At 43.8% G+C, this 15,938-nt stretch overlaps 1 protein-coding gene across 1 annotated transcript in view; it reads right to left on the reverse strand.

Moving 5' to 3' along the window:
* Nucleotides 1-15,938, reverse strand: part of LOC106606719 (protein kinase C alpha type) — a 236,596-nt gene that overhangs the window by 6,378 nt on the left and 214,280 nt on the right. The window contains exons 13-15 of the mRNA XM_045715506.1: nucleotides 15,255-15,393; nucleotides 11,927-12,007; nucleotides 6,076-6,183 (exon numbers count right to left, since the gene is read on the reverse strand). Of these exons, the coding sequence (XP_045571462.1) occupies nucleotides 6,076-6,183; nucleotides 11,927-12,007; nucleotides 15,255-15,393 (328 nt within the window). The remainder of the gene's footprint in view (nucleotides 1-6,075; nucleotides 6,184-11,926; nucleotides 12,008-15,254; nucleotides 15,394-15,938) is intronic.

Here is a 15,938-nt window from a genome sequence, read left to right on the forward strand (position 1 = left end):
AGCCTAAAAATAGAAAGGGGAGGAAATTGCAAATGATGGTTATCGATAATATGTACTTAGCGCCTATTTCATTCAACTCCTAATTGTCTCATTTAATAATGATTTCATAGATCATATAGATGTAAAGGTGGAGGAGAGAAGGGTCGAGGAGACACGCCTCTGTTGTCACGACGACAATAGCATCAGATGATGAATTACTGTATATGTTCAGGAGCATGGACAGCGGGTGACATCATCCCTAAGTAACTGAACCCGAAAACATTATTAAAAGACTTGATCTTCCCACCAGAACATCTAAATTGAATCTCTTCTGTGTGTAAATTGCTGCAAAATTCAAATTTCAATGGTACACTCCCGTTCAAAAGATTGGGGTCACTTAGAAATGTCCTTGTTTTTGAAAGAAAAGCACATTTTTGTCCATTAAAATAACATCAAATTGATCAGAAATACAGTGTAGACATTGTTAATGTTGTAAATGACTATTGTAGTTGGAAACGGCTGATTTTTTATGGAATATCTACATAGGCGTACAGAGGCCCATTATCAGCAACCATCTGTGTTCCAATGGCACGTTGTGTTAGCTAATCCAAGTTTATAATTTTAAAAGGGTAATTGATCATTAGAAAACCCTGATTGTACTGATTAAAGAAGCAATAAAACTGGCCTTCTTTAGACTAGTTGAGTATCTGGAGCATCAGCATTTGTGGGTTCGATTACAGGCTCAAAATGCCCAGAAACAAAGCACTTTCTTCTGAAACTCGTCAGTCTATTCTTGTTCTGAGAAATGAAAGTTATTCCATGCGAGAAATTGCCAAGAAACTGAAGATCTCGTACAACGCTGTGCACTACTCCCTTCACAGAACAGTGCAAACTGGCTTTAACTAGAATAGAAAGAGGAGTGGGAAGTCCCGGTGTACAACTGAGCAAGAGGACAAGTACATTAGAGTGTCTAGTTTGAGAAACAGACACCTCACAAGTCCTCAAAGAGTTGCAAAGAAAAAGCAATATCTCAGACTGGCCAATAAAAAAAAAAGATTAAGATGTGCAAAAGAACACAGACACTGGACAGAGGAACTCTGCCTAGAAGGCCAGCATCCCGGAGTTGCCTCTTCACTGTTGATGTTGAGACTGGTGTTTTGCGGGAACTATTTCATGAAGCTGCCAGTTGAGGACTTGTGAGGCGTCTGTTTCTCAAACTAGACACTCTAATGTACTTGTCCTCTTGCTCAGTTGTGTACCGGGGCCTCCCACTCCTCTTTCTATTCTGGTTAGGGCCAGTTTGCGCTGTTTTGTGAAAATTGAACAACAGTTTTCAGCTGTGCTAACAGAATTGCAAAAGGGGTTTCTAATGATCAATTAGCCTTTTAAAATGATAAACTTGGATTAGCTAACACAACGTGTCATTGGAACACAGGAGTGACGGTTGCTGATAATGGGCCTCTGTACGCCTATGTAAATAATCCATAAAAAAATCAGCCGTTTCCAACTACAATAGTCATTTACAACATTAACAATGTCTACACTGTATTTCTGATCAATTTGATGTTATTTTAATGGACAAATATGTGCTTTTCTTTCAAAAACAAGGACATTTCTAAGTGACCCCAAACTTTTGAACGATAGTGTATATAAGCATGGCCATCCACAGAAAGAAGAGGAAGACTGTGTGACTTTGATACCAAGGAGACCAGGGATGGGCAACTGGTGGCCCGCTTTTGTAGGAACTTAGTCAGGATCTCAACTTACTGTTGAGAGTTACAATTGTAGAATAAAAAAGGTGCAATTTTTAAATTTGCTTGTGCATCAGCAGTTTTTTTCTTGTCATGTCAGTCACTGACAGTCACTCAATTAGCCCATGTCAGCAAAAAAAATGAGATTGGTAAGTTAGTCTAGCCAGCTATCTAAACGTGTAGTAATCATGGTCAAATTACCGACCGGGGGCCCTTATTCATTTTTATTACTGAAAACATTTCTCATCACCCTATGGCAAAACGTGTAGAATTACAGGAAATTAGCTGTAAAACCGCACATTTTTTCTCTCCACCCACTGCCAATTTTTGTTGAATTGCATGAAATTAGTTATAAAATTGCTAAAACTTCTCTCTGCCCCATGGGAAAATGTGTAGAAATGCAGCAAACTTTTCTCTACGGTCGATGGCAAAACTTTGTTGGGAGGGGGCAACAGAATTTCACGTAGGGTCCCAAAAGGCTGGGGCCGGCTCTGACTGCATGAGTGGTTATGGATGTGGTTATGCAGATCCGTGATCATGATGAGTTCAGATTTGTTGTGGCCCCCACCCATATCCAAGTTGCCCATTCCTGAAGTAGACCCCTAGAGAGAATCAGATGCTCACTAGATTAGAACAGAACTCTGTTTTAAATAGTTCAGAAACAAATCTTTGCTTCACCTCAATGGAATATAGTCATATGATAAGCATCCTTGTGACTGTTAGGGAATATTGAGAGTTGTGTTCATGTTGTCCATTTCAAGTTGAAATAAAAGCCTACTGGACAACACCCAGCCCTACGTATTGTATATCATTCTGTTTTTCAGTTGGAGCATGCCATCCAGTTCCAAATCACATTGGCACCGTTGTGTGGTGTCAAAAATATATATATGCTGCCTCACAAGCATTGTGTAAAATGCTTTGTACATGAGTTGAACAACCTATCTATAGGGTGATCGATGCCCATTTAAAATGACGACCCCATATCTCCCAGTGAGTTACTGTAGGAGAGATACAACCCATATCTCCCAGTGAGTTACTGTAGGAGCGATACAACCCCATATCTCCCAGTGAGTTACTGTAGGAGAGATACAACCCATATATCCCAGTGAGTTACTGTAGGAGAGATACAACCCATATCTCCCAGTGAGTTACTGTAGGAGAGATACAACCCCATATCTCCCAGTGAGTTACTGTAGGAGAGATACAACCCCATATCTCCCAGTGTGTTACTACTGTAGGAGAGATACAACCCCATATCTCCCAGTGTGTTACTGTAGGAGAGATACAACCCATATCTCCCAGTGTGCTACTGTAGGAGAGATACAACCCATATCTCCCAGTGTGTTACTGTAGGAGAGATACAACCCATATCTCCCAGTGTGTTACTGTAGGAGAGATACAACCCATATCTCCCAGTGTGTTACTGTAGGAGAGATACAACCCATATCTCCCAGTGTGTTACTGTAGGAGAGATACAACCCATATCTCCCAGTGTGTTACTGTAGGAGAGATACAACCCATATCTCCCAGTGTGTTACTGAAGGAGAGATACAACCCCATATCTCCCAGTGTGTTACTGTAGGAGAGATACAACCCCATATCTCCCAGTGAGTTACTGTAGGAGAGATACAACCCCATATCTCCCAGTGTGTTACTGTAGGAGAGATACAACCCCATATCTCCCAGTGAGTTACTGAAGGAGAGATACAACCCATATCTCCCAGTGAGTTACTGTAGGAGAGATACAACCCCATATCTCCCAGTGAGTTACTGAAGGAGAGATACAACCCCATATCTCCCAGTGAGTTACTGTAGGAGAGATACAACCCCATATCTCCCAGTGAGTTACTGTAAGAGAGATACAACCCCATATCTCCCAGTGAGGAGACGGCCAATTTTGTGAAACTCATGAGAGACAATACGGCCACATTGCCATGGCTCTGTTTTTATAATAGCCTCAGCTGTGAGACTTATATCTAATGGTTTTATAAAATGAATGAATAAGGATGGAACTGTTTGTGAAATTGTGTAAATGTGATTTTGGACTGTTTAATGAAGGAAACTCAAATTTCCTTCGGAGTCTTAACTAAGTTCTTGGCACGCCCCCAGGGACACAGACAGGACCTGGCGTCATGAGACAGCCTTTTTCTGTATTCCGAATATAACCCACCCAGGGTTTCTATCACCAGACCAGCTTACCCCGATAACGAGAGGGCCAAGGTTTGACCATGCATTCCTCGTTCTGAACTTTAACCATACCACGTGATTAAACTCTTAGACTATTGATACCGACAGAATAATAACAAGTCTTTGATATTAATTACTAGACTGCAGCTAGGAATTCGGTATCATTGAGACCGACAACCGCCGAAAACATCTATTCTATAATGACATGAATGAATGTCACTCTGAACTATCCATCCTAACCACGAGAGAGAGAGAGAGAGCGGAAAACTCTACAACAGAAACAAACTTTTCAACAAAGAAAAGATCCCGACGACACACTGAGCGTAAATATATATATTGATTGCAATTATTCCCGAATGAGTGAGCGTTCATGTGCAAAGGATTGGCATTTCAATTGTAATATTTATCACCTCTGTAGTGTCTTCTCCGCTGACCCCACCCCCTTTTGTCTAACAAGCCGCCATGCCGGTTTAGCCCACTAGGGCACATTCCTTTATCATTTCTTTGTAACGATACCTACTGTTTGTTATGCATTTCTGTGAATTATTTAGTTAGTAAATAAATGATTTTAAGACAATTGATGTATGGATGACTCATAGTGAAGACTGGGTTCGTGCAGATAACCAACAATTTACGACGTTTGGAATGAGACTGACCAAGGTAAAGAATACGTAATTAATCAGAAGACTCAGAGATCAGATATTATGATATCTGAAAGTTATATTAGGAAAATTATAACTTTGTAATCTGAATATTTTCCTTGGTGCCCCGACCTAGTTAATTACAGTTACACGATTAATCAGTTTAATCGCGTAATAATAATTACAGAGAGTTATTTGATAAACATGTCTTCAGTTTAATGATGCCAAAGACACGACAGAGAGATACAACCCCATATCTCCCAGTGAGTTACTGTAGGAGAGATACAACCCATATCTCCCAGTGAGTTACTGTAGGAGAGATACAACCCATATCTCCCAGTGTGTTACTGTAGGAGAGATACAACCCATATATCCCAGTGAGTTACTGTAGGAGAGATACAACCCCATATCTCCCAGTGAGTTACTGTAGGAGAGATACAACCCCATATCTCCCAGTGTGTTACTGTAGGAGAGATAAAACCCCATATCTCCCAGTGAGTTACTGTAGGAGAGATACAACACATATCTCCCAGTGAGTTACTGTAGGAGCGATACAACCCCATATCTCCCAGTGAGTTACTGTAGGAGAGATACAACCCCATATCTCCCAGTGAGTTACTGTAGGAGAGATACAACCCATATATCCCAGTGAGTTACTGTAGGAGAGATACAACCCCATATCTCCCAGTGAGTTACTGTAGGAGAGATACAACCCCATATCTCCCAGTGAGTTACTGTAGGAGAGATACAACCCCATGTCTCCAAGTGAGTTACTGTAGGAGAGATACAACCCCATATCTCCCAGTGTGTTACTGTAGGAGAGATACAACCCCATATCTCCCAGTGAGTTACTGAAGGAGAGATACAACCCCATATCTCCCAGTGAGTTACTGTAGGAGCGATACAACCCCATATCTCCCAGTGAGTTACTGTAGGAGAGATACAACCCCATATCTCCCAATGTGCTACTGTTGGAGAGATACAACCCCATATCTCCCAGTGTGTTACTGTAGGAGAGATACAACCCATATCTCCCAGTGAGTTACTGTAGGAGAGATACAACCCCATATCTCCCAGTGAGTTACTGTAGGAGAGATGCAACCCATATCTCCCAGTGAGTTACTGTAGGAGAGATACAACCCCATATCTCCCAGTGAGTTACTGTAGGAGAGATACAACCCCATATCTCCCAGTGTGTTACTGTAGGAGAGATACAACACATATCTCCCAGTGTGTTACTACTGTTGGAGAGATACAACACATATCTCCCAGTGAGTTACTGTAGGAGAGATACAACCCCATATCTCCCAGTGAGTTACTGTAGGAGAGATACAACCCCATATCTCCCAGTGTGTTACTGTAGGAGAGATACAACACATATCTCCCAGTGTGTTACTACTGTTGGAGAGATACAACACATATCTCCCAGTGAGTTACTGTAGGAGAGATACAACCCCATATCTCCCAGTGTGTTACTACTGTTGGAGAGATACAACACATATCTCCCAGCTACTTACTCCCTTGCAGATGACGACAGCCTCCTTAGACATGGACTTGGGGTAGGACACGTTGTGCTCCATGATGGACTGGAACAACTCATCTTCATCCTCTCCATCGAACGGTGGCTTCAGGGAAACAACATACACAAGTTATTCATTGATACAGTTGACAACCAAAATGTACACACGAGTGAGGGCCCACATTTTACAGCAATTTGCTTACTGAAGGTCCACATTTGTAGCAACATGGTTATAGTGGATAAGATATGAAAATAAGTTTACTGTACATACAGTGCTTATGGTATACTTACAGTATATCTTTAAAAAGGACAAATAGCCAAAGAAATGTGACCAATCATGTCTTCTGTCAATCACCTTGTCTTTGTGATCTTAAACAGCATGATACCCCAGCTTTGTGTGCACGATACAAAGAGGGACCGGACTAGCCACCACTCTGAGGTGGAATAAAACAGAGGACAGGTGGGAACTGAGCCCTAAAAACCCAGAAGCCACCCAGAACCAACCTGTGGATGTAATTTCTCTCTGTGTGTGTGAGAGTTCCTTTAATGTTCCTCTGTGTAGTCTTTCATCTGTCATAGAAGTCATTGGTGTACAGTGGGTTCATATTGGCAATAGATGCCAGCCATAGTTCTCTACTGATCTGTTCAGATTGTCCCATCAGAATGCAATGACATGCTTTGCCCTGTTATTGAGTGCTACTGTGACAACAATGCCTTTAGCACACTCTGCCAACCCGAATGTCCTAGCCGTGTCTGAATCCTGGCTCAGGAAGACCACCAAAACCCCTGAAATTTCCATCCGTAACTATAACATTTTCCGACAAGATAGAACTGCCAAAGGGGGCCGGTGTTGCAATCTACTGCAGAGATAGCCTGCAGAGTTCTGTCATACTATCCAGGTCTGTGCCCAAACAATTTGAGCTTCTACTTTTAAAAATCCACCTTTCCAGAAACAAATCTCTTACCGTTGCCCCTTGCTATAGACCACCTTCTGCCCCCAGCTGTGCCCTGGACACCATATGTGAATTGATTGCCCCCCATCTATCTTCAGAGCTCGTGCTGCTAGGTGACCTAAACTGTGACATACTTAACACCCCGACCATCCTACAATCTAAGCTTGATGCCCTCGATCTCACACAAATTATCAAAGAACCAACCAGATACAACCCCAAATCCGTAAACACGGGCACCCTCATAGATACATCAATGATGTCACTCTTGCTGCTGGTGATTCTTTGATCCACCTCTACGCAGACGACACCATTCTGTATACCTCTGGCCCTTCTTTGGACACTGTGTTAACTAACCTCCAGACGAGCTTCAGTGTCATACAACTCTCCTTCCATGGCCTCCAACTGCTCTTAAATGCAAGTAAAACTAAATGTATGCTCTTCAACTGATCACTGCCCGCACCTGCCCGCCCGTCCAGCATCACTACTTTGGATGGTTCTGACTTAGAATATGTGGACAACTACAAATTCCTAGGTGTCTGGTTAGACTGTAAACTCTCCTTCCAGACTCACATTAAACATCCAATCCAAAATTAAATCTATAATTGGCTTCCTATTTCGCAACAAAGCATCCTTCACTCATGCTGCCAAACATACCCTCGTAAAACTGACCATCCTTCCGATCCTCGACTTCGGCGATGTCATTTACAAAATAGCCTCCAACACTCTACTCAACAAATTGGATGCAGTCTATCACAGTGCCATCCGTTTTGTCACCAAAGCCCCATATACGACCCACCACAGCGACTTGTACGCTCTTGTTGGCTGGCCCTCACTTCATATTCGTCGCCAAACCCACTGGCTCCAGGTCATCTACAAGTCTCTGCTAGGTAAAGCCTGTCTTATCTCAGCTCACTGGTAACCATAGCAGCACCCGCCCATAGCACGCGATCCAGCTGGTCATCTTCCTTTGGCTGCCTCTCCTTCCAGTTCTCTGCTGCCAATGACTGGAACGAACTGCAAAAATCACTAAAGCTGGAGACTCTTACCTCCCTCACTAGCTTTAAGCACCAGCTGTCAGAGCAGCTCACAGATCACTACACCTGTACATAGTCCATCTGTAAATATCCCATCCAATCTACCTCATCCCCATACTGTATTTATTTATATATCTTGCTCCTTTGCACCCCAGTATCTCTACTTGCACATTCATCTTCTGCACATTCTACCATTCCAGTGTTTAATTGCTATATTGTAATTACTTCGCCACCATGGCCTATTTATTGCCTTACCTCCCTTATCTTACCTCATTTGCACATGCTGTATATCGACCTTTTCTACTGTATTATTGATTGTATGTTTGTTTATTCCATGAGTAACTCTGTGTTGTTCTATGTGTCGAACTGCTTTGCTTTATCTTGGCCAGGTCGCAGTTGCAAATGAGAAGTTATTCTCAACTAACCTACCTGTCACGTCCTGACCAGCAGAGGGAGTAATTGTATTAGTTTTGGTCAGGACGTGGCAGAGGATTTGTGTTGTGTGTAGGTTCTAGGTAGGTTTTCTATGTGTAGGTTGGGTGCTGGACTCTCAATTGGAGGCAGGTGTTTCTAGTTGCCTCTGATTGGGAGTCCTATAAACAGGTGTGTGTTTTTCTTTGTGGTTGTGGGTAGTTGTTTGTGAGCACTGCTTTTGTTTAGCCTGCCACACTGTTCGTGGCGTGAGTATTGTTTATTGTTTTTTCCTGTGGATGCTTTGCTCGTGTTTTATTAAAAAGATGAGTATCCACATTCCCGCTGCGTATTGGTCCTCCCTTCAACACAACGACATTATTTGTGACACTACCTGGTTAAATAAAGGTGAAATATATATATTTTTTAAAACAACGCCAAGGTTGTGGGTTCAATTTCATCAGGTGACATACTGTATGGTATCACACCTGGCAGACTGAGTCTATGGATTTCAAAGGGTTGCTTCAAGTCTCTATGTACGACTATTGGTTACATTTGTTCATTTAGCAGACGCTCTTATCCAAGGTTGCTGGATGGAACTTACAGTACAGTTAATACATGTTATTATTAATGTCCCCAGCCAGAATTGAACCAATGATGCTGGTGTTGCTAGCTCCACAATCTTACCAACTGAGCTACCTAAGACCATAATCAGGACCGACATCAATACACGGATGACCTAGCCATGTAGGGGAAACAGCAGTGTCCATAGTACATGGGTGAGATTTACCATTTCACCCCTTCGGTTGAGTTGAAGGGCTCAGTTCTCTGTTCTAATTAAGGGTACTGTCTTGTGTTAGATTTAACAGAGGGAAATTACAGATGTCAAGATGACCTCCACTCAGCAGACGAGAGGCGTATCAAAGCACTACACCATTTCCGTTGCCAGGCAACTGAAGTGGTAACAAAGTGGAGTTTTCAGAAGTGTTCGGTAATGACTACTGATTGTGTGTGCGGTTGTGAATATGTGTGTGTGTGTAGTTTGTGTGGTAATGACTCTGTGTGTGTGTGTGCGCACGCGCATATGTGTGGTAATCATCTCATCTTGAATTAACAGAATAATGGGCCTTAAGAATCTTGTAAACCATTAGGAGAGACTTTTACAAACTGTCCTGTGAGTGTGTATGCCTGTGTGTGCGTGTGTGCGTGCGTGCGTGTGTGTGTGTGTGACTCAGAGGTGGCTGGTCTGGTCAGGATGAGGTAGTTTAAGTTTTAGATGAGTTAAATACACCATATTGTCAGTAAGTGGCATCCACAGGTATTCATCAACGACACCAATCAAGGACACCAATGTACTGTATGTCTCTGAAGAAACGGTGTCATAAGAGGTGTAGAATGGGGAACCCCTGCTACAGACTCAATGTTATCGTGCCAATCTTTCCTATTCCTTTGGGATTCAGGCATGCAGATATCCCCATACATATAGGTCAGCATGACCTATACATATAGGCTAGTAGGTTCCATACATATAGGCTAGTAGGATACATACATATTGGCTAGTAGGATACACACATATACGCTAGTAGGATCCATACATATTGGCTAGTAGGATCCACACATATAGGCTAGTAGGATCCATACATATAGGCTAGTAGGATCCATACATATTGGCTAGTAGGATCCACACATATAGGCTAGTAGGATCCATACATATAGGCTAGTAGGATCCATACATACTGTATAGGCTAGCAGGATCCATACATACAGGCTAGCAGGAACTATACATATAGGCTAGTAGGATCCATACATATAGGCTAGTAGGTTCCACACATATAGGCTAGTAGGATCCACACACATAGGCTAGTAGGATCCATACATGCTGTATAGGCTAGTAGGATCCATACATACTGTATAGGCTAGCAGGATCCATACATATAGGCTAGTAGGACCCACACATATAGGCTAGTAGGATCCATACATATAGGCTAGTAGGATCCATCCATATAGGCTAGTAGGATCCATACATATAGGCTAGTAGGATCCACACATATAGGCTAGCAGGATCCATACATACTGTACAGGCTAGTAGGATCCATATATATATAGGCTAGTGGGATCCATACATATCTGCTAGTAGGATCCATACATACTGTATAGCCTAGTATGATCCATACATATAGGCCATTAGGAACCATACATATAGGCTGGTAGGATCCACACATATAGGCTAGTAGGACCCATACATATAGGCTAGTAGGATCCATACATACTGTATAGGCTAATGGGATCCATACATATAGGCTAGCAGGATCCATACATATAGGCTAGTAGGATCCATACATATCTGCTAGTAGGATCCATACATACTGTATAGGCTAGTATGATCCATACATATAGGCTAGTAGGATCCACACATATAGGCTAGTAGGATCCACACATACTGTATAGGCTAGTAGGATCCACACATACTGTATAGGCTAGTAGGATCCATACATACTGTATAGGCTAGCAGGATCCATACATATGGGCTAGTAGGACCCACACATATAGGCGAGTAGGACCCATACATATAGGTTAGTAGGATCCATACATACTGTATAGGCTAGTAGGATCCATACATATAGGCTAGTAGGATCCATACATATAGGCTAATAGGATCCACACATATAGGCTAGTAGGATCCATACATATAGGCTAGTAGGATCCATACATACTGTAAAGGCTAGTGGGATCCATACATATAGGCTAGCAGGATCCATACATATAGGCTAGTAGGATCCATACATACTGTACAGGCTAGTAGGACCCATACATATAGGCTAGTAGGATCCATACATACTGTATAGGCTCGTAGGATCCATACTTATAGGCTAGTATAATCCATACATATGGGCTAGTAGGAGCCATACATATAGGCTAGCAGGACCCATACATATAGGCTAGCAGGATCCATACATATAGGCTAGTAGGATCCATACATACTGTATAGGCTAGTAGGATCCATACATATATTCTAATAGTATCCACACATATAGTCTAGTAGGACCCATACATTTAGGCTAGTAGGATCCATACATACTGTATAGGCTCGTAGGATCCATACTTATAGGCTAGTATGATCCGTACATATAGGCTAATAGGAGCCATACATATAGGCTAGCAGGACCCATACATATAGGCTAGCAGGAGCCAAACATATAGGCTAGCAGGACACATACATATTGGCTAGTAGGAGCCATACATATAAGCTAGCAGGACCCATACATATAGGCTAGCAGGAGCCATACATATAGGCTAGCAGGAGCCATACATATAACCTAGCAGGAGCCATACATATAGGCTAGCAGGATCCACACAACAGATGCTGTGAAATATGGACTCAGCATAACGAGGCCACATTTGATCTATTGAACAATAGACTTCCATCTGACAAATATACTACTGCACGTACCTGTCCCGCTAGCATCTCGTAGAGGAGAACCCCATAAGCCCACCAGTCCACTGATTTCCCATAGGGCTGATATGCAATGATCTGTCAGGAGAGAGGATAGAAAGGTGAAAGTGTCACGTCCTGACCCTAGTAAGATGTCATTTTCTATAGTAGTGTAGGGCAGGGCGTAACAGGGGGTGTTTTTGGGCTGATCTATGTTTTCTAGTTCTATGTTTAAATTCTAGTTTTCTATTTCTATGTTGGATTGTTGGGGGTTGATCTCTAATTGGAGGCAGCTGATCCTCATTTGCCTCTGATTAGAGATCATATTTAAGTAGGGTTTTTTCTCATTGTGGTTTATGGGTTATTGTCTTTTGAGTAGTGTGTTGTCCTCTCTGCATCACGGGTTGTTGTTTTGTATTTTCAAGTATTTCTGTGTATTGCATTCAGTTTCACTTTTAATAAATATGTGGAACTACGAAAATGCTGCATCTTGGTCCGTTCCTTCAAACAACCGTGACAGAAAGAGCCACATTACATTAATAATATACTGCTGGAAGCCCAACCCAAACACACCCACTATTCCATTGTGGGACCAGCATGTGGGAACCACTGCAACACATGTCAATTTCATATTTACCCAGGTTTGCTCTGCCTGCAATTTCAGTCAAGGACAGTTACTCTGCTCTGAGCTACGTTAACAGCAGTAGCACCACATAGGATTGTTCTCTTCAAAACTTCCACCACACCACCCACCATTATTACAGTGGGCTATGTATATCTGCCATAACAAAGGACTATTTTCCTACCATCCAATTTACCAGTCCACATGTCCACCCACACACATTGTACAGAAACACACAGAAGCTCTTGTGCTCGCACACACGCTCACTCGGATGCATAAACACACACACACACACACACACACACACACACACACACACACACACACACACACACACACACACACACACACACACACACACACACACACACACACACACACACACACACACACAAAACTAAATTGTAACTGAGCTGTGATGGCTTTCGCCACAGACGTGAAATGAGATTCAATTCTCACATGTAGTGAGGGATAAAACACAGCACGTGCAGAAATTAGGAAAGAACATTCTACCACCTGTCACCCCCTCAAGCAGACAAGACAGGAAGCAGGTCTACCACCTGTCACCTCCTCAAGCAGACAAGACAGGAAGCAGCTCTACCGCCTGTCACCCACTCAAGCAGACAAGACAGGAAGCAGCTCTACCGCCTGTCACCCACTCAAGCAGACAAGACAGGAAGCAGCTCTACCGCCTGTCACCCCCTCAAGCAGACAAGACAGGGAGCAGCTCTACCACCTGTCACCCCCTCAAGCAGACAAGACAGGGAGCAGCTCTACCACCTGTCACCCCCTCAAGCAGACAAGACAGGGAGCAGCTCTATCTTCTGTCACCCACTCAAGCAGACAAGACAGGGAGCAGCTCTACCACCTGTCACCCCTCAAGCAGACAATACAGGAAGCAGGTCTACCACCTGTCACCCCCTCAAGCAGACAAGACAGGGAGCAGCTCTACCGCCTATCACCTCCTCAAGCAGACAAGACAGGAAGCAGCACTTCTTCCAGTCACCCCCTCAAGCAGACAAGACAGGAAGCATCTCTACTGACTGTCACCCCCTCAAGCAGACGAGACAGGAAGCAGCTCTTCTTCCTGTCACCCCCTCAAGCAGACAAGACAGGAAGCAGCACTTCTTCCTGTCACCCCCTCAAGCAGACAAGACAGGGAGCAGCTCTACCGCCTATCACCTCCTCAAGCAGACAAGACAGGAAGCAGCTCTTCTTCCTGTCACCCCCTCAAGCAGACAAGACAGGGAGCAACTCTACCGCCTATCACCTCCTCAAGCAGACAAGACAGGAAGCAGCTCTTCTTCCTGTCACCAGCTCAAACAGACAAGACACGAAGCAGCTCTACCACCTGTCACTCCCTCAAGCAGACAATACAGGAAGCAGCTCTACCGCCTGTCACCCACTCAAGCAGACAAGACAGGAAGCAGCTCTACCGCCTGTCACCCCCTCAAGCAGACAAGACAGGAAGCAGCTCTACCTTCTGTCACCCCCTCAAGCAGACAAGACAGGAAGCAGCTCTACCGCTAAACACAGGGACATGTCTGAGCATGTGCTGTATAGGCATCCATTCCTCATCAGAGTAACGAGAAGTGACAGGTCTATAATGTCGCTCCAGGTCCTTCACCGAGCCTCAGGCACACATTATATTGCATCTCTATGGCCGGAGGAACCACATGGTCCTATTATAGCCGTGTGAGAGGACAGACTACTGAGGTACTTGAGGCTTGAATACACTGAGACATGACCATTACATTCTTCTCTGTTGCCTTTAGAAATTGATTTCAATCTAGACAACAGCAAAATAAAAGTTGTCTGAAAAGCGCTCAGATTAAAAGTCCATTCATTAAATTGACACCTCAACCTCAGGTCCCACCATGGAAACCCAGAGATAGAAACAGGGCTATCCCCACCTCCTACCTTTTGGTTGCTACAGTCCCTCATGAGTCACTACAGACAAAGAGGCAGGAGCACACACACACAAACACCCCCCCCCCCACACACACACACACACATCTCCATTAAAGAGATTCACCAGTACTTTTGTATACTTTTTAGCCAGTAGTTCTGAAAGTAGAACTCACGAGCCAAAAATGGTCCCCAGAAATTGTGTACTATGTCACATATGTGACCGACCGCCTCGATTTGGTCCTTTAGCCCTGCTCTTCTTTGTCTAGGATTCACATGTGAGGCCATGTAGTAAACATACGCTATATCAAATAAAGTCCACGTTTATTTGCCACATGCACAGGATACAGAAGGTGTAAACGGTACAGTGAAGTGGTACAGCCTCTCTGGGCTGTCTCCATTCATGACCCCTTATCTCTGGCCCTCAGCATCCTCACCCCTACCCCTTTACATCATTTCTTCCCTCCTGTCCCCCTCAGTCTCTCCCACTTAGTCTCTCCCACTCAGTCTCTCCCCTAAGTCTCTCCCATTCAGTCTCTCCCACTCAGTCTCTCACCTAAGTCTCTCCCACTCAGTCTCTCCCACTCAGTCTCTCACCTAAGTCTCTCCCACTCAGTCTCTCCCCTAAGTCTCTCCCACTCAGTCTCTCCCACTCAGTCTCTACCTTCAGTCTCTCTCCTCAGTCTCTCTCCTCAGTCTCTCTCCTCAGTCTCTCTCACTCAGTCTCTCTCCTCAGTCTCTCTCCTCAGTCTCTCTCCTCAGTCTCTCCCCTCAGTCTCTCCCCTCAGCCCCCCCCCCAACCCCCGTGGTCCTCACCTCTGGGGCGATATAGTCGGGGGTACCACAGAAGGTGCGTGTGACCATGCCTTCATACATGTTCTCCTTACACATGCCAAAGTCTGCTATCTTAATGTGGCCCTCAGAGTCCAGCATCACGTTGTCCAATTTGAGGTCCCTGTGATAGAGGGATCAAAGAAAGGGAGAGAGATAAAGAGCAAGAGAGACATAAACAGAGAGAAAGAGAGAGGGAGAGGGGGAGAGGGGGAGAGAAAGCAAGAGAGACGGAGAGAGAGGGAGAGAGTGAAAGAGAGAGAAAGGGGGATTAGCGTTGAGGTGTGGAAGGAAGGCGTTTGAGAGTATAATTGTATGTCAGCTGTCATTTGATTACGGAGCTGGCATGTTGTTGACTGAATTATTACTGTTTGTTCTTTCTGAAGGAGGCAGAAGATCAGAGGGAGGCTGAAAACGTTTGAAAAACATCAATATTTTGCCTTAAATGATCCTGTTTTCCTGTCCTCAACACGCATTCAACACACTAAAACACTACAACAGACAATCATTCTTTGGCCTCTAATCAGCTGTGCTCCTACAGCAGCCCGCCTCCACTTTTCTTTTTACCATTCATTCGCTTCTACCTTCCTTTCTAGCGTCTTTCTGCTCCTTTGCCTGTTCATTTGCTTTCACTCTGCGTTTTATATTAGTCCTTTAGACCTGTGTTTT

This window comes from Salmo salar, chromosome ssa03 (assembly GCF_905237065.1).
Source record: "Salmo salar chromosome ssa03, Ssal_v3.1, whole genome shotgun sequence".
Classification (NCBI taxonomy): domain Eukaryota; kingdom Metazoa; phylum Chordata; class Actinopteri; order Salmoniformes; family Salmonidae; genus Salmo; species Salmo salar.